Genomic DNA, 21195 nt, shown 5'->3' with positions numbered 1-21195 from the left:
GGTGCCCGTGCCAGGTGCAAGCCTGCCAGCACCCAGCCAGCAGACCCTGCACCTGGCACGGCACAGAGCCACCCACCCGATGTCCCCCAGCCCACCCCCTCTTCCCGGGACCAGGCTGGCGGCTCCCGGGAGCTTGCCCGGGACCGCAAGAGGCGGGCACCTTCCTGTGCTAGTGCGGACATCGTGGACCTTGTCCACGTCCTCCGCACTAGGCACAGGAAAGTGGCCGTCTAGAGCAGGAGAGCTGCCAGCCTGGCCACCCAGGATCAGGTGTGCATGAAAATCAAGGGGGTCCACTGAGACCCCTGACCCTGAGCCCTGAGCTTACAATGGCCGTCCTGGGTCAGACCAAAGGTCCATCTAGCCCAGTAGCCTGTCTGCCGACAGCGGCCAACCCTAGGGACCCTGGAGAGGATGGACCGGAGACAGTGACCAAGCCATTTGTCTCGTGCTATCCCTCTCCAGCCTTCCACAATCCTTGGGCAGGGACACCACTCCTACCCCCTGGCTAATACCACTCCATGGACCCAACCTCCATGACTTGATCTCACTTCCCTTTAAACTCTGTTCTAGTTCTAGCCTTCACAGCCTCCTGCAGCAAGGAGTTCCACAGGTTAACTATTTGCTTTGTCAACAACAACTTGCTCTTACTAGTTTCAAGCCTGCTACCCATTCCTTTCCTTTGGTGTCCTCTAGTCCTTCTTTATGGGAACTCATGAAGAACTTTTCTGTATGCACCCTCTCCACCCAACCCCTGCTTTTAGAGACCTCTATCCTGTCCCCCCTCCGTCTCCTCTTTTCTAAGCTGAGAAGTCCCAGTCTCTGTAGCCTGTCTTCATCTGGGACCTGTTCCCAACCCCTGATCATGTTAGTTGCCCTCCCCTCTCCCAGCCTTTCTCTTCCCCTCTCCCACCTCCTTTTCCCAGTCTCCCCCAGTTTTGTTCAATAAAGACAGATTCCATTTTTGACCACAATTGTCCTTTATTTTGTACATCAAGAAAAGGGGCTAGGGAAGGGTAAGTGGAAGGAGGTGAGGGGGGAATGGGGTACGAGCCCCCGATGGGGAGGACTGGGCTGGCTCTGCGGGCTTCTGGGGGTGGAAGCTCTCCTGCAGCCCCCCAATTGCCCCGTCTCCCCAGATGGCAGCCTGCGGCAAGTGCAGCCGGGCTGATTGCCGAGTGGTGTGATGTGCCCAGTGTGGGCACTCCGGGCACTCCAAGCCAGGACTGGTTTTCAAGTGGGGCACCCCTGAGAACTGTCTGTCCGGGGTGGGGGTCGGGTCCCTTTAAGCGCAGCCCTCGGCTAGCCTGAGACAGCATCTCCACGCTCTAAGTCCTCCTCTGATGCCCTGCCGGCACAGCTTCCGGCCATCCTTAAGCCCTGTTCAGGGTCCACTCAATGTGGACATGCTAGTTCGAATTAGCAAAACGCTAATTCGAACTAGTTTTTAGTTCTAGACGCGTTAGTTCAAATTAGCTTAGTTCGAATTAACTAATTCGAACTAAGTTAGTTCGAATTAGCGCTGTAGTGTAGACGTACCCCCAGTGAGTTCAGGAGTGCTTACTCCAAAATCAAGTGCACTCTAAACATAGAGTAGCTTGATTTAAATCAATGGTTTCTTAGGGTAATTTAAATCAATCTACCCTCATCAGCAATGTGACACTGTTGAGAAAAAGCAAACATTCTGGGATGCATTAACAGGAGCATTATAAGCAAGCCATGAGAAGTATCAGAGGGGTAGCCGTGTTAGTCTGAATCTGCAAAAGCGGCGAGGAGTCCTGTGGCACATTATAGACTAACTGAAGTGTAGGAGCATAAGCTTTCGTGGGCAAAGACCCACTTCGTCAGATGCATGTCGTGCATCTGACGAAGTGGGTCTTTGCCCACGAAAGCTTATGCTCCTACACTTTAGTTAGTCTATAAGGTGCCACAAGCCATGAGAAGTTATTCTTTCACTATGCATTGATTAGGCCTCAGCTGGAGTATTGTATCTCGTTCTGGGTGAAACATTTCAGGAAAGATTTGGAGAAGGTTTAGGGAAGAGCAACAAAAATGAGTAAATGTCTAGAAAACATTGAGGGAAGACTGAAAGAACTGGGCTTGTTTAGTTTAGAAAAGGGGAGCTGAAGAGGGGACATGATAGCAGTTTTCAAGGATCTAAAAGGTTGTTACAAGGAGGAGAGAGAAAAATAGTTCTCTCAAGGGCCTTTCCAGTTCTAGTATTCTATGATTCTCTGGGAGTAGCTAAAGGATAGATGGCTGTGTCACACGGCCACATGGCTGGCTCTTAGCTGTGTAATGGGGAGGGAGGAGATATGCCTCAGCCACTGAGAAGTGCTCACTGAATGAGGGAAGATAGCAGCCCTGCCTCGTTCACTGCAGTAAAAACACTGAAGGAGACAAGGCACCTATAGTAATAATTTTGCACGTACAAATACATAGACACTTCTTGAAATCTGAGCCTATATTCTCACTCACATTATTATTTAGTGGCAATCTGGTAAGTAGGCCTGATTCTTACAGGCTTCATGCAATTCCTGTTATCATTGGTGGGAATCTGCATCGTGGGAGCTGGACTGAGCCCTGAAGCAGAAGGGGTCCTTCCATCAGACCTAAGGCCCAGGATCTCTCCTCTGTATTGTAGCAGATGCTACAGACTGTAGCAGGTGCCAGCCTGGCGCAGATTTCAAGGACCATCCTTTATATTTCCTCTGGCAGGAGGATCTCATGGAGTGGCACAATACAGAATGTCTGCATCCCATGCTATAAGATAATATGTGTGCAGTATTCTTTTGGGCCCATGATGTTAGAAATAAGGTGGGTGAGGAAATATCTTTCATTTGACCAACTTCTGTAGGTGAGAGAGACAAGTTTTGTACCTCTCACTAACAGAAGTTGGCCAAATGAATGATATTACCTCACCCACCTGGTCTCTCTAACAAGGTAATATGTAAGTTTTGCTCTATAACTGTAAAACTGCTTGCTCTGAACTTGTGAACTCAGGCAGGAGGAGTGGTTTTCCAACCTATCATGGAGGCTTATCAAATAATGATTCAAAGACTAGGCTAATAGCCCTCTCACACCCATAAAGGTGCTATGTGCAAGGAAGTTGGTCCCATCAACTTGAACTCTGGAACAAGGCAATAAAGATAACGGACATGAAAATTCTTCATCCCTTTGCTTTTTGGACTCACGGTGAAATAAAAGCAGAGATCCACAGGGTCAATCTGGCTTAGCCCTAAAAAGCATTGAGTGCTGACAGATGACTACAACTCTGCCACCTTTTTGAACCATAGACTACCTCATAATTGTGTAAATGATGCCTGCTTTAACCTGTAAATAATTCTCATTTCTTTTTCCTAATAAAGAAATTCTTAGTTAGTTACCTATCGGATTGGCTATAGGCTTTGTCTTTGGTGTGAGATCTGAGGTACAAATTTACCTGAGGGTGAATCACTGATCTCTTCTGGGAGAAGCCTGAATATTTTGTGATCTTTGGTGTAAGTGGCTATTTATCGCTTGACTATATGGCACTATAGACTGGACAACCCCATGGGACTCCAAGGTCATCTGTGACTCCATGGTAAGACTGTTATAGTGCTTCAGGAGTTCACATTTGTTACTGGGTTAGTGAAATCTAATTATAGTACATATAACCAGTGTAGGGTATCTGCCCTGCTTTATGTTAGTCTGCCCTAAAGTTGGTACTCCTAGGCATGAGACACTCCACACTAGGGGGCTACGTCTAGACTGGCATGATTTTCCGGAAATGCTTTTAACGGAAAAGTTTCTGTTAAAAGCATTTTCGGAAAAGAGCATCTAGGTTGGCACGGACGCTTTTCCGCAAAAAAGCTCCAATCGCCATTTTCGCAATAGGGGCTTTTTTACGGAAAACAAATCTGAGCTGTCTACACTGGCCCTTTTGCACAAAAGTTTTGCGCAAAAGGACTTTTGCCTGTACGGGAACAGCATAGTATTTCCGCAAGAAGCACTGATTTCTTACAGTAGGAAGTCAGTGCTTTTGTGGAAATTCAAGCGGCCAATGTAGACAGCTGGCAAGTTTTTCCGGAAAAGCGGCTGATTTTCCGGAAAAACTGGCCAGTCTAGACACAGCCGGGATGTAATAGTGTAGTTAATTAACCAATCAACTGATAAGCAAAAGACTATAGACTACATGCATTTCCCTCCCCACCCCATTTGCTAGTAAATTTTTTACCAGGCTGGCCAGCAACCTGGTTCAGTCCTGGCTTGAGTCAGGTGTAGGACCTACCCCTGCTGTGGATCTTCAATTAAATTTTGGCTACGTCTACACTGGCAGCTTCTTGCACAAGAACTGTTTTGCAGAAGAGTTCTTGCACAAAAAGTCTTCCACAAGAGCGCGTCTACACTAGCATGTGCTTTTGCACAAGAGATGTGCTTTTGCGCAAGAGCATTTATGGCAGTGTGGATGTTCTTTTGCGCAAGAAAGCTCTGATGGCCATGTTAGCCATAGGGGTTTCTTGCGCAAGAAATCCATGTTGCCTGTCTACACTGCCTTCTTGTGCAAGAGGGCTTATTCCTCGTGGGGAGAATAATAACTCTTCTGGAAGAAGCCCTGTTTTCTGACACTAGACTGTAAACTTACTTGCACAAGAATATGCGTGCAGTGCAGACACCCAGCAAGTTCTTGCGCAAGAAGCTGACAGTGTAGACGTAGCCAAAGTGTTTTAGGAGCTGGGTGGGCAGGCAGCCTGGCTCAGTTCTGGCTTGTGCTGGGTCCGGGAGCTCAGACCTCTGTCCCCAGACAGGGGCTGCTGCCACCCCACACTGCTGCCTCTTTATCAGGAAGGGGTCAGGGCTGGGTGAGGCTCAAGGTGGACCACTCGGGATTACCTGGGCAGCTCCCTACAAGGAGGGGCCTCTTTCCATCAGCCGTAGCAGCTCTGAGCTGGGGCCAGAGGTAAGGGGCTCCTCCCCACTATTCATGTGCAACAGGGAAATCTCTCCCCATTGCAGCCCTGAGTCCCTGTGCAGGGCTTAATGGGAAGCTGTGTGGTCACGTGGCCATGCAGCTTAGGGGCACTCGGGTCTTGGTCCCAGTATCAGAGGTAGATTTGAAGATAGGGTTTCAGTGGGCAAACGAATGGGGTGGTCCCCTAAGCTCTGATGAAGGGTGAGATTTGGAAAGCTGGGGCAGCTGGAACCTGGTTGAGGAGAGGGGCTGAGAGGACAGTGCACCATGGCAGATGACATCAATCAGGGAGTTGCTTCGCAATCCTTGATAAGAGGTAGCCATCATCCACTACAGACCAGTCCTACGCTGTCTGTTACCAGCTTGGGAAACTTACTTCCTGTGCACCACCAGCACAGTGAATCTAGGTTTGAGATGTACTACTGCGTTTACCTCCTCACATCTGTAAGTGCTGCCTGATCCAGCTGCTGTGCTAACACTTCCACGCTATCAGTGCTGAAACCCTGATTATTAATCCTAGCATACCCAGACAGTCATTTAATCAATGATCACCAATTAGGAATTATAAAGTTAGGCAGGCATGTAGTAATTAGCAGAGAATGTACAGAAAGGAGAGCACTTTGACGACATACTGAACACTTGTTTAATACTTTGTTACGATTGCTCTCACAGTTATTACTGGTAACATTATGGAGTATTATTGATAACCTCTGGGTGGAAACATTCATATTTTGAAACTGATGAAAAATAGGGCCACCTTTTCTGCAAACTTTACTAAATATTATTGTTACTAAGCTGTGTAATCACCACTGTGATGAATGAAAACATTAAACTGTTAACTTCCAGGTTAAACTTCGCAGGGCTAGATTTTGATTTTAGATACATCTGTGTAATATGAGCAGGCTGGGTGGGAGGTGAAGTGGCACTGTATGTGAAAGATAATGTAGAATCAAATGAAATAAAAATATTAAGTGAATAAACATGTTCAATAGAATCGCTATGGATAGTAATTCCATGCTCCAATAATAAGAAATTAGCAGTAGGGATATATTACCGACCTTCTGACCAGGACAGCGATACTGACATTGAAATGCTAAGGGAGATTAGAGAGGCTACCAAAATAAAGAATTCTATAATAATGGGGGATTTTAATTACCCCCATATTGACTGGATACATGTCACCTCAGGAAGAGAAGCGGAGGTAAAATTTCTCAATGGCTTAAATGACTGCTTCTTGGAGCAGCTGGTGCAGGAACCCACAGGGGGAGAGGCAATTCTCGATTTAGTCCTGAGTGGAGTGCAGGATCAGGTCCAGGATATAACCGTTACAGGACCGCTTGGGAATAGTGACCATAATATAATAACATTCAACATTCCTGTGGTGGGAAGACCACCTCAGCAGTCCAGCACCCTAGCATTTAATTTAAAAAAGGGGGTATGTCTACACTACAAAGTTAATTCGAACTAACAAAAGTTAGTTCGAATTAACTTTGATAGGCGCTACACATACAAACTGCTAGTTTGAATTTAATTCAAACTAGCGGAGCGCTTAATTCGAACTAGGTAAACCTCATTCTACGAGGACTAAGCCTAGTTCGAATTAAGCAGTTCGAATTAAAGGCTGTGTAGCCACTTAATTCGAACTAGTGGGAGCTAGCCCTCCCCAGCTTTCCCTGGTGGCCACTCTGGCCAACACCAGGGAAACTCGTCTGCCCCCCTCCCGGCCCCGGAGCCCTTAAAGGGGCACGGGCTGGCTACGGTGCCCGTGCCAGGTGCAAGCCTGCCAGCACCCAGCCAGCAGACCCTGCACCTGGCACGGCACAGCACGAGCCAGCCACCCGCTGCCACCCAGCCCTCCGCCTCTTCCCGGGACCAGGCTGGAGGCTCCCAGGAGCCTGCCCGGGTCCGCAAGAGGCGGGCACCCACCTAGTCTAGTGCGGACATCGTGGACCTCATCCACGACCTCCGCACTAGGCACAGGAAAGTGGCCGTCTAGGGCAGGAGAGCTGCCAGCCTGGCCACCCAGGAGCAGGTTTGCATGAAAATCAGGGTGGTCCAGTGAGACCCCAGACCCTGAGCCCTGAGCTTAGAATGTCCGTACTGGGTCAGACCAAAGGTCCATCTAGCCCAGTAGCTTGTCTGCCAACAGCGGCCAACACTAGGGACCCTGGAGGGGATGGACCAAAACAATGACCAAGCCATTTGTCTTGTGCCATCCATCTCCAGCCTTCCACAAACAGAGGCCAGGGACACCATTTCTACCCCCTGGCTAATACCACTCCATGGACCCAGCCTCCATGAATTTATCTAACTTCTCTTTAAACTCTGTTCTAGTTCTAGCCTTCACAGCCTCCTGCAGCAAGGAGTTCCACAGGTTGACTATTTGCTTTGTGAAGAAGAACTTTCTGTTATTAGTTTGAAGCCTGCTACCCATTCCTTTCATTTGGTGTCCTCTAGTCCTTCTATTATGGTGTCCTCTAGTCTTTCTATTATGTGGACAAAAGTCAACATAGTTTCTGTAAAGGGAAATCCTGTCTTACTAATCTGTTAGAGTTATTTGAAGGGGTTAACAAACAGGTGGACAAGGGGGAACCAGTAGATATAGTATACTTGGATCTTCAGAAAGCCTTTGACAAGGTCCCTCACCAATGGCTCTTGCGTAAATTACATGGCCATGGGATAAGAGGGAAGGTCCTTTCTTGGATTGAGAACTGGTTAAAAGACAGGAAACAAAGGGTAGGAATAAATGGTAAATTTTCAGATTGGAGAGGGGTAACTAGTAACTAGTGGTGTACCCGAAGGGTCAGTCCTGGGACCAATCCTTTTCAACTTATTCATAAATGATCTCGAGAAAGAGGTAAGCAGTAAGGTAGTAAAGTTTGCAGATGATACAAAACTGTTTAGGATAGTCCAGACAGAAGCAGACTGTGAGGGACTCCAAGAGGATCTTAACAAACTGAGTTATTGGGCAACAAAATGGCAAATGAAATTTAATGTGGATAAGTGTAAAGTAATGCACATCGGGAAAAATAACCCCAACTATACGTACAGTATGATGGGGGCTAATTTGGCTACGACAAATCAGGAAAGAGATCTTGGAGTTATCGTGGACAGTTCTCTGAAAACTTCCACACAGTGTGCAGCGGCGGTCAAAAAGGCAAATAGGATGCTAGGAATTATTAGGAAAAGGATAGAAAATAAGACCCAGAATATCTTACTGCCCCTGTATAAAGCTATGGTACGCCCACATCTTGAATACTGTGTACAGATGTGGTCTCCTCACCTCAAAAAAGATATTTTGGCCTTGGAAAGGGTTCAGAAAAGGGCAACTAAAATGATTAGGGATTTGGAATGGGTGCCATATGAGGAGAGGTTAAAGAGACTGGGACTTTTCAGTTTAGAAAAGAGGAGACTGAGGGGGGATATGATAGAGGTATATAAAATCATGAGCGGTGTGCAGAGGGCCGATAAAGAAAAGTTATTTATTAGTTCCCTAAATAGAAGAACTAGAGGACACCAAATGAAATTAATGGGGAGCAGGTTTAAAACTAATAAAAGAAAGTTCTTCTTCACAAAGCATGTAGTCAACCTGTGGAACTCCTTGCCAGAGGAGGCTGTGAAGGCTAGGACTATAATAGAGTTTAAAGAGAAGCTAGCTAATTTCATGGAGGTTAGGTCCATAAAAGGCTATTAGCCAGGGGATAAAATGGTGTCATTGGCCTCTGATTGTCCGAGGCTGGAGAGGGATGGCAGGAGACAAATCGCTTGATCATTGTCTTCGGTCCACCCTCTCTGGGGCACCTGGTGCTGGCCACTGTCAGTAGACAGGATACTGGGCTAGATGGACCTTTGGTCTGACCCAGTACGGCCGTTGTTATGTTCTTATGTAATATGAGGTGTGTAAGGTGCACTGTCCATGCAGAGCACTGTGACTCAGTGCTACAATTCATACCCTGTCAGGGCTTCTCTACTGACACAAGATGTACTGACACCACTGCATTGATATAATTGTGCTGTTATAGTTATGTTCTCCATTTAGATACTCTTATCCTGATATAAAAGCACCCTTTCTGGGATGGCTTTGGAAGTGGCATGAACAGAAAACAAAAAAGAAAAAAATTCAAGTCACAATCCTTACAAGGTGCAATGGTGCCATTTAAAATCTCAAAGCAATGTTAAAGTCAAATCATAATGTGACCCTCAAGGGGACTTTTGATCACCTCACGGCACCCCAAGAAGTCTGTGATCTCACTCCAGTGATTATTAGTTTTTTTGTACTTACAACCATAGCACATAGGTGTATCATTAAGAAACCCACTAACCACCTGTGCAACTTGCAACAGGAGGCATGAACAGCACTATTATGACCATCCTCAAGCAGAACTGGCAACCCAGCCAATGCTGGGAGAGTATTGAGACCCCAAACAGAGCCAAATGAGTCAAGTAACCCCAACTCAAAAGCATGCCGACACATTACACAAGGCTGCATGCACGTGACAAAGCATCACTTGAGTCCCTGTGCTCACCTCTGGAGAACTCAGTTATGAGTTAATAAGCTCCAGTGGCTGCCCTTAGAGGCTGTGTGTAGCAATTTGGCAAAGGAGCTGGGAGACAGACTGATAGGTTCTAGACCTGACTGGTTGTATGCTTTTGCCTAAGGCTGCTCTGTTCCTTAGTTAGTTCATTTGTAAAATGGGCATAAGTATAATAAAAATCAGCTAACTGACAGTGGGAGCTTTGTGAAAATTAATTATCGATTTCTTCAGTGGAACGACTTACATGAGTAAATTCATGAATGTGAATTAAGGTGACACATTCAGTCCCAGTGTATTCTGAGATCTGTGAGACAGACATGATGGAATGCAAACAAACATTCTGTTCCTCTGCCATTTTTCTACGCATTAATGATTGTTGTTTTTTAAGTTGCAGTCACATGACTGTTAGGGACTGTAGGGCCCCATACTGAGGTATTATTGCTACAGGTTTATTATTTATTATTATTCTGAACTCTTCACAGCTTGATCAGTCAGGAGGGATTGCTAGAGAACAGTGATCAGAGATGCCATCATTGTTTTCTTACAAGTCATCGACGAAAGATGCTTTGACTAACCCAGGGTCAAACCTGGAGCTGATTCTCACTCTCCTGAAGGTTTTAATCATGACACTTTTGTTTTCCTACATCAGTTTCACAGTTTGAGAGAGAACAACCTACTTAAAGGAAAAACAGCATTAAGATTATAACGGGAAAGTAACACTGATGCTTTCATAAGAGAAAGGCACTTTCATAGAGATAGTGAAATGAACAAGTGACTCTTTTATAGATCCTCTCTCACAGCATATGTGCACCCATTTGTTTCAAGTGAGTCATAGAATAAGTTGTGTGCTTCTTGCCTCCCACCAATCTTCCTTGTAAGATGTGAGGCCATGGATCAGTTGAAAAAATGGAAACATTCTTGGAATCCCAAGTCAGAACTAATTTTAATTTTACCACAGCTAGCTAGCTAGATAGATTAGATAATTTGTGTTATCAAAGCACGCAGGAGCCCTGCTTACAGACCACAACCCATTGTGCGAGGTGCGGTACAAACACAGAACAAATGGACAGTCCCATATTCATTAGGCAGGTTAAAAAGAGAAGTTGTACAAGTTTAGCTTATCAGTTAATACCTGATCCTGCAACCACTTGTGCATGTATGTAACTTCAGACGAACAGGCGAATATTTGCAGGATCCGAACATACGTAGCAATCATGGATATCTGTCTAAGAACCTATCTAAGAACTGATCTGCACTGCGAATTATGGCACAGCACACCAAGCTGTGAATCGACTCACACTAGACTGGCATGCAGCCATGTCCTGGAAGGCAGCTAAATGTACCACAGCTTCAATATTCAGTGTGCGTCACTGCAGGACTTTCCCTGCACTCCTGCAGTGTCCATGTGGGCCTGCAGTGGACTGTTCTATTTCTGATCTTTACAAATTGCTTGAACTGAAGTCTACCTCCTGCCTTTGAGTCTGACACAGCATTACAAAGGATCAATCAAGGGCAATCCCCACCCCTAGGATACTAGTTGTCTCACTTTTAGGCGTGAACACTGAGACCAGTTTATGAGTCACCACTCCTCTGAGACCTCCTGTCCTGAATGACCTAGCTCTGTAAGGGACAGTACAGAAAGATCCCCATTGGAATTGGTGCCCATAAAGCAGAGATGCAGAAAGCCCCCTACTAGCTCCTTGTCATACTCCTCCTTCAGGGTGATGATCGATGGCCCTTGTGGGAGCCTGTGGTAGAGCACATCATGTGGACTAAGACCAAGTCATCTTTGCAGCAGTGCTGTCTCCAGCAGCTCGCCATGCTTCCTCTCCTGCAGGGAGTTGTGGTCCCTGGGTTCTAACAGGATGTGGTTCTTCTGTACAGCCTTGGCATCATGTTTGTTCAGACACAGAGCGACCTCACAAGTCAGAAAGGTTTTTGCTGCTCTTTGAGGCTGCTCCAGGCAGCAATCACAGGGGATCATCTTCTCCTTCCCCTGCTTTCCCATGGAAGAGGTGGCCAGGAACCTCTCCCTTGTGCTGCTGAGCTGGAAGCTCTTATACAGCTTCAGAAAGGGCCCCAGATGGACTCTGCAGATAAGGCAGGAGTAGGTGGCCTTGGCTTGCTGCTGGGCACCCTGGGTTTTTTGAATGCACTCCTTGCAGAAGCTGTGATGGCAGCTCAGGGAGACAGAGTTACTGTAGAAGACCAGACAGATTGGGCATTTGAGCTCATCTGCCAGATCAGCAGGTGCTTGGGAATTCTTCCTCTGCCTCTGCCATGGCTTCAGAGACAGCACACTAGTCAGCCTGCAAGAATTGAAACTAATCAGGAAGCTTCTGGGTGTAGGGCCAAGTTACCAACTACAGACTCATGCAGACAGGAAGACAAGAGCAAAACCAGCCCAAAGTCTGTAAGGACCTCCCCTCTACCCTTACAGGCCATCCAAAGCAACCTGCCCTCTGAGCTCTGTGTTCTCTGGCTCCTGCTCCTCCCCCAAGCAAACACATTGGCCTTTTTCTTTATGTCAGTTGTGCTGTTTTATTGTCTCTCTCTGACACTGCTGAATGTGACTAACAGGGCTGATGGGACGTGGAGGTATAAGTGAGGTGTGTTTGAAAACACACACAGCAGAAGTCTTCATTGTGCAAAGAGAAAAGCAGACTAAAAATAACCTGCACTAGAGGAAGAGTAACTTTTCCCGAGCGAGGCCTGGCTGGCCTGAGCATGCAATGTTCTTTATTTCATTTAGCCCAAAGTTATAGTGGGAGAAGTTTAGGTTGGCTATTAGGAAAAACTATTTCACTAGGCAGGTGGGAAAGTACTGGGATGGGTTACCTATGGAGGTGGTGGAATCTCCATCCCTAGAGGTTTTTAAGTCTCAGCTTGACAAAGCTCTGGCTGGGATGATTTAGTTGGGATTGGTTGGTTTTACTTTGGGCAGGTGGCTGGACTTGATCTCCTCAGGTCTCTTTCAGCCCTATGATTCTTGTCTTTCTGCATGCAAGACTGCAGGGAAAATGAGAGGGCTGAGGAGATAAAAGAAGAGCTCCTTCACAAGTCTATTGAGGCAGCTCTCCAGTGCCCAGCCATGGGTCACATGTGGCCCTTCAGGATTCTATGTGTGGCCCACAATAATTTAAAATTAACCATTCTTCTACAAAGGAATTTTATCACTCAATTACAGATGGAGACTGCTAAACTGGAATTCGTTTACAAATTTGACACTCACAACTTGGGCTTGAACACAGATATTAACTGGTTAACATACTACAAAGACAATTTCCCCTGCCTTTGATATTCACATTTACACATCAAAAGCTATGAATGGGATATATCCAGCCTGACTCAGCATCATTAACATAGGTCCTACAATTAACAGGTAACTATTTTTTGCTGTTCTATATAGTCTGGATTCTGTAATTTCCACTCAAACTCATCTGGTTAAGTGGATTTTACCCACAAAAACTTATGCTATAATATTTGTAAGTCTTTAAGGTGCCACAGGATTGCTGGTGGTTTCTAAACAGTTGAGTTCACGCACTGTTGAAAAACCCAGAAAAGATGTGAGAAACCATGTAGAGATGGAAAAGCTTTTAGTATTGATCGGGGGCCAAACCAGGGGCCCTGCTAAACAGCTGATCGGTAGCCAACCCCCATGGACACACTGTGGCTGGAGGTGGTTGATCAATTCCTATTTTTCCCTTGGGATGCTTAAGTGTGTGCATATGATGCCAGCCCTCTTGGTCCAAAAGAACATCAGCTATCCAGAAGGTCCAGTTGCTTGCTCACACTGTTGCAGAGGAAGGCTTATGAGCAGGCCTGCCCTGAGAAGTTTTGGTGTCCTATACAGCCTCTTATGGGACAGGGGTTTTCTTCACAGAGATAACTGCATTGAAGGCAGCATGGGCAGGCCCAGTGCTGCAGGCCTGAAAGTAGAGCAACACCATACACTCATGGGAGTCAGGAAGACTCCACAGCATACATGCAGGCCAGGTGCTTATGTAACTGCCACTATATGGATTTGAACTTGGGACCCTGGGAGCTTAGTATAAGAGCATCTATACCTTGAGCTACTAAGCCAGCTAGCTCTCAGCTTAAGCTGTAGGGCTCTCTTGTTCTTATCTCTTGCTGTAAGTGGTCTAAGTGCCAGTGCATGGGACAGAGAACCACACTAGGAATGTGGGTTACACTTAGTCATAAAGGGTCTGATCCTGACCTCACACTGGTTCCAGCTGCATTGACTTCACGGGGCTACTCCTGGTTCACAGTGCTGTGAGTGTGTAGAAAATGAGGTTAATGTGAATATTAAATATTGCATAAGCTCCAGGTATTTCCCATTCTTATTGTGACATTTCCCTTTCCCCTCTATTAGTGCAAAAACACATGCACCGGCTGGAGTCTTTGTTGGGAGGGGGTTATTCTCTATCCTGTTACTGGCATGTTCAACTGTTTCTTACGAAATCATAGATAATCTCGTGGTAGTGAAATGTGTTCATGTGACATCCTGACCAATCAAAGCCCATGGAACAAGCAGCTGCAGGGCATCTGTGCTGTGAACGCTGCCAAGGTGTCTTAAACCAGTAAAAGGCCACACTCAGATCTAGCATGGCTTATTTTGATGTAGCTTAAAGCAGCAAATAAAATAGATTCAGCTAATCTGAAATAAGCAACTCTTACACAGTGGCTTGCCCTGGTTCATAACTAAATTAGTTTAAACTCCCACTTTAAAGGAGTGCAACAAAAGGTAATAAGCCACAAAAATCAGTCGACTCCACAAAGAACCACTCCTGGCAGAATATACAATTCCTTCCAATGGCAAAACCAAGTGAAAGGAATTATCTGTATCACTTACTTTAACTGCAAATACTCAAATCCTAAAATGAGTGGATGGCCATGGGAAAAACCTATTTGTGGAAGGACATATATTTTGCTTTGTACTCATTGAAAGCCTCAGAGTGGAGGAAAGCATTTCTTTGCCACAGAAGCTACCTACTTCCTAAACATGTATAAATGTGTTTGTACTAATAAATTGAAGCATTATCACCAAAGAGATTTTCTTTACTTTATAGTGTATTTGTTATAGTTTATTTATAGGCAGATCACTTCACTATTTACAGTACATGAGCGTAGAGATTCTACAGTCTTTGTGATGTAAACAAGTAACTCCACAGCAGGGGGAGTCTGGAAAAAGAAGCCAGTTCTGAAGTATTTACACAATTTAAAATAGAACTTTTATACCCACCAGATAGATATAGATAATACATTGAGCGATTTGGTTAAATTATCTATGAAACTATAGAATCTGACAATGTAAAAATACAAGAAAACGTTCTCTCGTTTAGACAGTTAAATCACACTAGAAATAAATCTCTTTTTAAAAACAATAATAAAGGAAAGGCATAAGAATTCATGCCATCTTTAAGGTTAAAGTATATTATATAAATAAGGACACAACGGAACATAACTGGGAGAGAAATTAAGTGAAATATAAAAAACCTCTACCAATTTAAAACAAAAAAAAATGCAGCCAACTAAAAATTTGATTCCTAATCACAAAGGGATCAATTCTGCTTTCTACTTACTCTAAGAGTAAGGCATTATTTACTCAGTATGAGCAAGGATGGCAGAACTGAACCCTTAGAGTTATTAGCAGTGTCCTTTAAAAAAAAAAGTAGAATTTAAGCTTTTATTATAAACAACAAAGGAGATGTGCCCCTTTTTAGGTGAAATTCTTACACCTTTCTCAAGAAATGCATCAATTTAATCTTTCTCTCGCTCACACATACACACACATACATCCACCCAATTATTAAATTAACTTTGTTCAGTTCTCGGATAAATAATGCCCCTTGCAGCACCACCTGGTGTATTACAAGTAGACTTTCTAAGCCACACCTGATTACAGAATCTACATAGGAAGAGCAATGGAAACCCAAAAGCTTTATTTGGTTCTGTATTACTCAAGATTGTCAAGGATGGACTATCATGTCAAGAACAAAGGGATTTAAAGGCTCAGCTACAGAGAATGATATATTAAGAATTCAACAGATTTCCAAAAAGAAAATTAATGCAGCCCTTCCCCCTCCACATACATACACACACACACACACACACACACACACACACACTCACACAAAAATAAAGCTGGTCCTGTAAATCATCTTTACGTGGGCCAGTACAGAAATCTAATGCTAACACTGCAACCTAAGGATCTGAGCTGTGGCTTTGTGCAGGTAATACAGCTCAAAGTTGCACTTAGAAGGAACTGGGGATAAATATTTTCCATGGGCACTATCAGCTCTAAAACCCTGCATTCCCCAGCTGTCCCTCACCAGTCCAGACATTCAGAAACAATCATCAGTTTGAGGACTCATGGGAATACATTAGATTTTGCCAGAGAACTGCATCCCATGCAAAACAATGAGATGTAATGGGTCAATGGATGAAGACAGGTGACATGGGCTTTATCATTTACTCTTCAAATCAGGTTTTGTGCCGTATAGCAAAAGGAAACCATCAAGGGATTTTTCTTTGTGTGTACATATATATACATCTATATGTATCTATAATTAAAAAAATAAATGCCCCTTGCTGATTACCTATTATAACACACCATTTTTACTCCCATCCTAATCCAGAAACTAAATTCTTTCCTTATATAAATCCCTGCTTGCCTCAGAGCTGCATGGCTTCTTCCGCTTGTTGGCAATATGGCTAGCATTATTGCTGGCACTGTAGTTATTACTGGGTTTGTGGGGAGAGATACATAGACCCTGAAACGTGGGTTAAAGTGGGAGAATATCCTTTTAAAATGCGGGACTGTGCCCAGAGCAGGTTGGGCACTGCCAGGGAGGAGTCCCTTCCTTGGCTGGTGTGCACTGTACCACTCTGTACAGGAGGAGGGGCACCGGTGAATGCGCCCTCACCTCCCTGCTATGACTCTGCTCAGGAGAATGTTGTCAGACCCCCAGGGACACTCTCCCTCTCCATTCAGAGCAGGCTCCATGGGACTTAAAGCTGTTCCCTTCTGACTGCCGTTTGCCTCCTCTCAAGGGGACAACACGTTCTCAGAATAACCCTTGCCCAAATGTAGGACCCAGTCCCTTCAAGCTAAAGAGGTTCCCTCAAATCTGGGTGACTTCAGCACCTCTCTGGACTGAGCCTGGATCTGCAGCATACTAGGAATCAAACTCCACTCTTCGACTGTGGCTGGGCTCTGCCCTCCCAAGGCCAGGAAAGGATCCACACTCCATTGGCAGTCATTCCCAGCCAGTGCTCTGTGCCATGTGACTCCTCCCCTAGAGTCTCCTGCTGCAGATTGTAGCACTGCAAGCCAAGGGGGACTTAAAAAATCCCCTAAGCTGAGAGGCTATAATTTTTGCACGAGATCTAGCATGAGTGACATAAACAAAGTGAATATTCATGGCTTTGCATCTCAGGATGAACACCCAGCCCCTGGCAGCTACTAAGAGAAGCCACAGGTACAGGTCTGAGTTAACCAGCATAAGCTGCATACATTCCAAACCACAGCCCCCTCCGGCTTTACATTCAGCATCACTGGATTCACTGTGTATGTGTACACTGTGTACAGTGGCACCAACAGGAGCTCATTGCCCAGCCTCGGTCTTAACCATAGGTGTGTGCGTTTGTGCACCTGAGTGCATATTGCATAAGTCCTGGAGATGTTTCTTGCAAAAATAGTTTATAGGCTTCAGGCAACATGAAGATCACTTATTGCATCTCTTCCTATCCTAGGATTGCAGTACTGATTGGCTCTGTGCATCATGGGAGCTTCCTTGCTCTTCAAGAGTATTATCTCACTTGATATGCTGAAATTCCGTAATTGTCATCGGCCAATGGCCAACACGGGAACTCCAGTCTCATCAAAGCAATATGAGGTTTAAAACTGGGTGTACTGAAATCAAAGTTTGTGAAACAAGCGAGGGCCCAGGAAGTTCTTAGAACATTCAACCCTTTCACATTCTTAACGTTTGATGCATTTTCCATCTCTGACCAAAGCCAGCATTGGGAGCTTTGATCCATCCTTGTTTTGAGCAAGGAGATGGAAGAATTACACTTACTGGTTTTGATTAATCATTTTCTGAAAAACATCAGCACAGCACAGGACAGTACTACCCACCCTAAATGTGTCGCTATATACAGTCTACAGTAAGCTCTATAGCAATCACATGTAAACATCATTGTTGTGAGGAAATACTAGGACAGAAAAAGGCAAAGCTACAATGAGGCGATTGCCAATAGCAGACGCTCAGTCTAGGCCAGAGTTACTTGTGTAATTTAGATTGGGATGAGGAGCAGAGGAGAAGCTCATGACCCTATTTTACAGTAGGGACACAATTAAGTAACTACTCTTGAACAAGATGAAATTGCGTAAGGAATATATCATGTAAGTGCTCAGCAATGTACCCATTAATGAAGGTTTTGGGAAGTGTAGTTCAATTCACTGGTAGCTCATAGGTAATTACCATGTAACTGAAAGTTTTTAGAACCCTGAGCTCCACATGAGAAAACAACTAATCAAATAATAGTCTGGTGACACAGAGCCAAATTCCAGCACCCTTCCCTCTTTGGATAGTTCCTCACATCACAAGTGGTACTGCTGATGTCTATGCAGCATGGTACAATTCATCATGAATTAGGATCTTAGAATCCAGTCCTGTGTGATGACTGAGTTTTTGGTTATGCATATCCTGTATAAGGAAGTAACACCATTACAATATGTTAGTGCCATGTACTAGGGGAGACCGTAAGGGAATCTAATTCTATTGGCAGAATTTAAGGCTATTATTCTATCTACAGGGGATGGCTCAATCCCTGTGGTCTCACCATGTGTGAAAAACAAACTGAAAACATGGGGGCAGTTTGTGACGTCAGCCGGGTTGTTTGGTCCCCACTGTTAAACACTGTCTCTTCACTGTTTTTTCCTCTGAGTGCCCAGTTTCTCCCCTGCCCAGACGTGGAATGGCTTTCAAGTTTGCAGGTCCATTCTATGGTGCTGCTGTTGGCCATACCAATTGTGCGCCTTAAACCCAGCACCTCTGACTGTCTTTGCAAGGAGCCTGTGTTTGGGGCTTTCTGGGGACCAGCACGAGACAGGCCAGAGTTAGTGCTGCTCAGCCAGCACTGAGGTGACAGCAACAGGCAATGCTCACAGCAGGGCTGCAGTGTCTCCACAGTGTCTCCAGGAGCTTGGCCTGCGGAAATGGAGAGAGACATTGATAGCCACAAGGGGCCAATAGGGAGATCGGGTTTGCTAACTACCTAGTGGGACTGGGTAGGTCTATGGCTTATCAGACACCACTCAAAGGCAGGGCGGCACACTGCATGGGGCACAGGTGTTCAATTTAGCTGCCAGTCTGAGTGAAAGGGGAATTTTCTCACCCAGTTCCCCTGCACATTGTGGAAGCAGCTATGCACGATGCACCTAGCAAGTGACTTTGCTCCAGCTGAGCCAGCCAGCGGAGGGAGAGCCTAGCAGTATCACACAGAAGTTAAGTGGAGATGTGACCCTCAGGTACTGCAGGACCAGTGTGCCCGATGTGTATCGGGACGAACCCTTGGCATGCTCCTTCGGAAGATGGCTCTTCTTGGTCTTTTAGCGCTCACTCTTCCAGGCTCTCAGGCTGGACAGTAGCTTCACTGAATGGTGCCTGATTCTACTGCCAACAGGGCCTGCAGAGATTAACTCCCACAGTGCCTAATTTGATAGTTTTCTAATGCTACACCCTTTCCCTGATCCCACAGTACTGCACCACTGTACCACAGTGCCATTTCCAAACCAGCCAGGGCCAAGCCATCACGTTCCAGCATGTTCAGCCTCAGGCAGCTCGAGATTGAGAGCTGAAGGCCCAGGACTTCCAGCCACACAAGCAGGAAGAATGGCTTTTACAAGTGCCAAACACTAACCCTGTCCTGTTCCAGTTCTTCTGGACTGGCTCACTTCACAGCTGAGGAGGCCAACTCTGGTGCAGTGCTTAATCCAAGGTGCCCCCTCAGACTGACCCCCATCTGCTGAGTGGCTAATGCCTCATTACAGTGCATAGTTAAAAATCAAGGAAGCGATACAATAAATCTGAATTACAGTACATCTGAGCCATAAATACATTTTAAGTATATACTTTTTTCTTCTATTAAAAATTAGTTTATAATCCTGATTCTATTCACAATTAACAGTTTTATCATCACGCACTACAGACAAAAAATGTTATGGTGAACACAGCTGCACCTCCACTACTGGAGCGTGGGTGGATGGTGGGGAACCCAGGGAAGGTGGAAGGAGGGAATTGAAGGCTTACAGGGTCACTCCAAAACAACCAGTCAGAAGCAAGGATACTAACGTGTGGCAGTGGAACATCAACACCATGGGGACTCACAGACAGAAGCAGCTTTGTTCAATGTAAACATCAATTTAAAGGGACAGCAGTCTATCTCTCTCGCGCTTTTTTCATATACTTAATCATTTCTTTGAAAACGTAAACATATTGGAAGTGCCTTGACTGAGGTATTGAGGTGTTCCTCCAAGGTTAAGGCTGTTATCGATGCAGGCTTCGCTGGGCCTCCTGCAGCAAGCTGTCAAAATCCATGGTCTCATACTTGCTTTTCAAGGGAGCCGGGGATGACTCCTCCGTATTGGAATCTGTTAAAGGCAGAGACAGAGTATGAGCTAGTCAGGGGTGCAGGACATCAGCTAGGACTGCAAAACACTGAATCCTGCTTCTCTTTGAAGAACTGTGTAGCCACTTAATAGTACTTAAAACTTACAAAGCACTTCACATAGGTGAATAATTAATCGGCACTCTCCCCTGTAAGGCAGGTACTTCCCCATTTAACAAATGGGGAAACTGAGGCATGGAGCAGCTAAGATAAGACTAATGGGGAGAAGCAACAGATGAGGCTGGAGCAGAGCTGTTCTGATGCACTGTCACTGGTGGCAAGAAAAGGAACTGAGGGTAGTGGGAGCACACAGCGCCCCTTATACCACATCAGAGAGGTGCCACTGCAAGGTCTGTGAAAGGCACTCCCCTATGGGTTCCCTAGGAGCACTCACACCTACTGTGGACTGGACATGAGCAAGCACTCGAAGAAATACCTCTGTCCCCCAGAACTCCTGCCTCACTTGGTACAGAAAGAAGGTGTGCAGTGAATGAGGTCGGGGACTGAAGGAAGAAACTGGATGTTTTTATGATTAAAGCAGATTAATGCTGACCTAGAACTGGATTGTATCCCTGCCTCTGCCACAGCAATCCTGTGTGACCTGAGCTAGTCACGCACATCCAGATTTTTACAAATAGCTACTCTGTTTTCCTCATTTTCTGGGGGCATTTCTGCGGAACCCAAGACCAGCTGGGGAGTCCCCAGCTGACCCTGGGTTCTGGGGAAATGCTGGTGGCACCTGCAGTCATCTAGGGAGTTCCCATCTGATCCCGGGCTCCGCACGGCATTTCAAACTAGCTGCACAACATGGAGCCCAAAGTCAGCTTTTGCTTTGAAATACACAAGAGCCCCTTCTTGTACATTTCAAAGATGGCACGCTCGCGTGCAGCCCGGAGCCAGCAGGACTTCCCGCTGCCCTGGGCTGCATGTGGTGTTCCACATTCCACCTTTGAAATGTACAAGAGACCCAGTGGGGGCTCTTGTACATTTCACAGGAGGAATGCAGATATGCCTATCAACTAGTCGAGTAGT

The 21195-nt window shown here is 45.6% G+C and overlaps 1 protein-coding gene and 1 pseudogene across 2 annotated transcripts in view; both read right to left on the bottom strand.

The window, feature by feature from the left end:
* Positions 1-2966: 2966 nt before the first annotated feature.
* LOC142818774 (E3 ubiquitin-protein ligase TRIM8-like) lies at positions 2967-14419 on the bottom strand (annotated as a pseudogene).
* A 725-nt stretch (positions 14420-15144) lies between these two features.
* PPARGC1B (PPARG coactivator 1 beta) overlaps positions 15145-21195 on the bottom strand; it is a 103627-nt gene continuing 97576 nt past the window's right edge. For both annotated transcript variants that reach the window (XM_025178968.3, XM_006138100.5), the window contains one exon: positions 15145-20146. In XM_025178968.3, the coding sequence (XP_025034753.3) occupies positions 20043-20146 (104 nt within the window). In that variant the 3' untranslated portion in view covers positions 15145-20042. The remainder of the gene's footprint in view (positions 20147-21195) is intronic.

The sequence above is a fragment of the Pelodiscus sinensis genome, chromosome 16, assembly GCF_052426305.1.
Source record: "Pelodiscus sinensis isolate ZL-2025 chromosome 16, ASM5242630v1, whole genome shotgun sequence".
NCBI lineage: Eukaryota > Metazoa > Chordata > Testudines > Trionychidae > Pelodiscus > Pelodiscus sinensis.
Note: the sequence above shows the minus strand (reverse complement) of the source record. Positions and strands in the feature narration are given on the sequence as shown.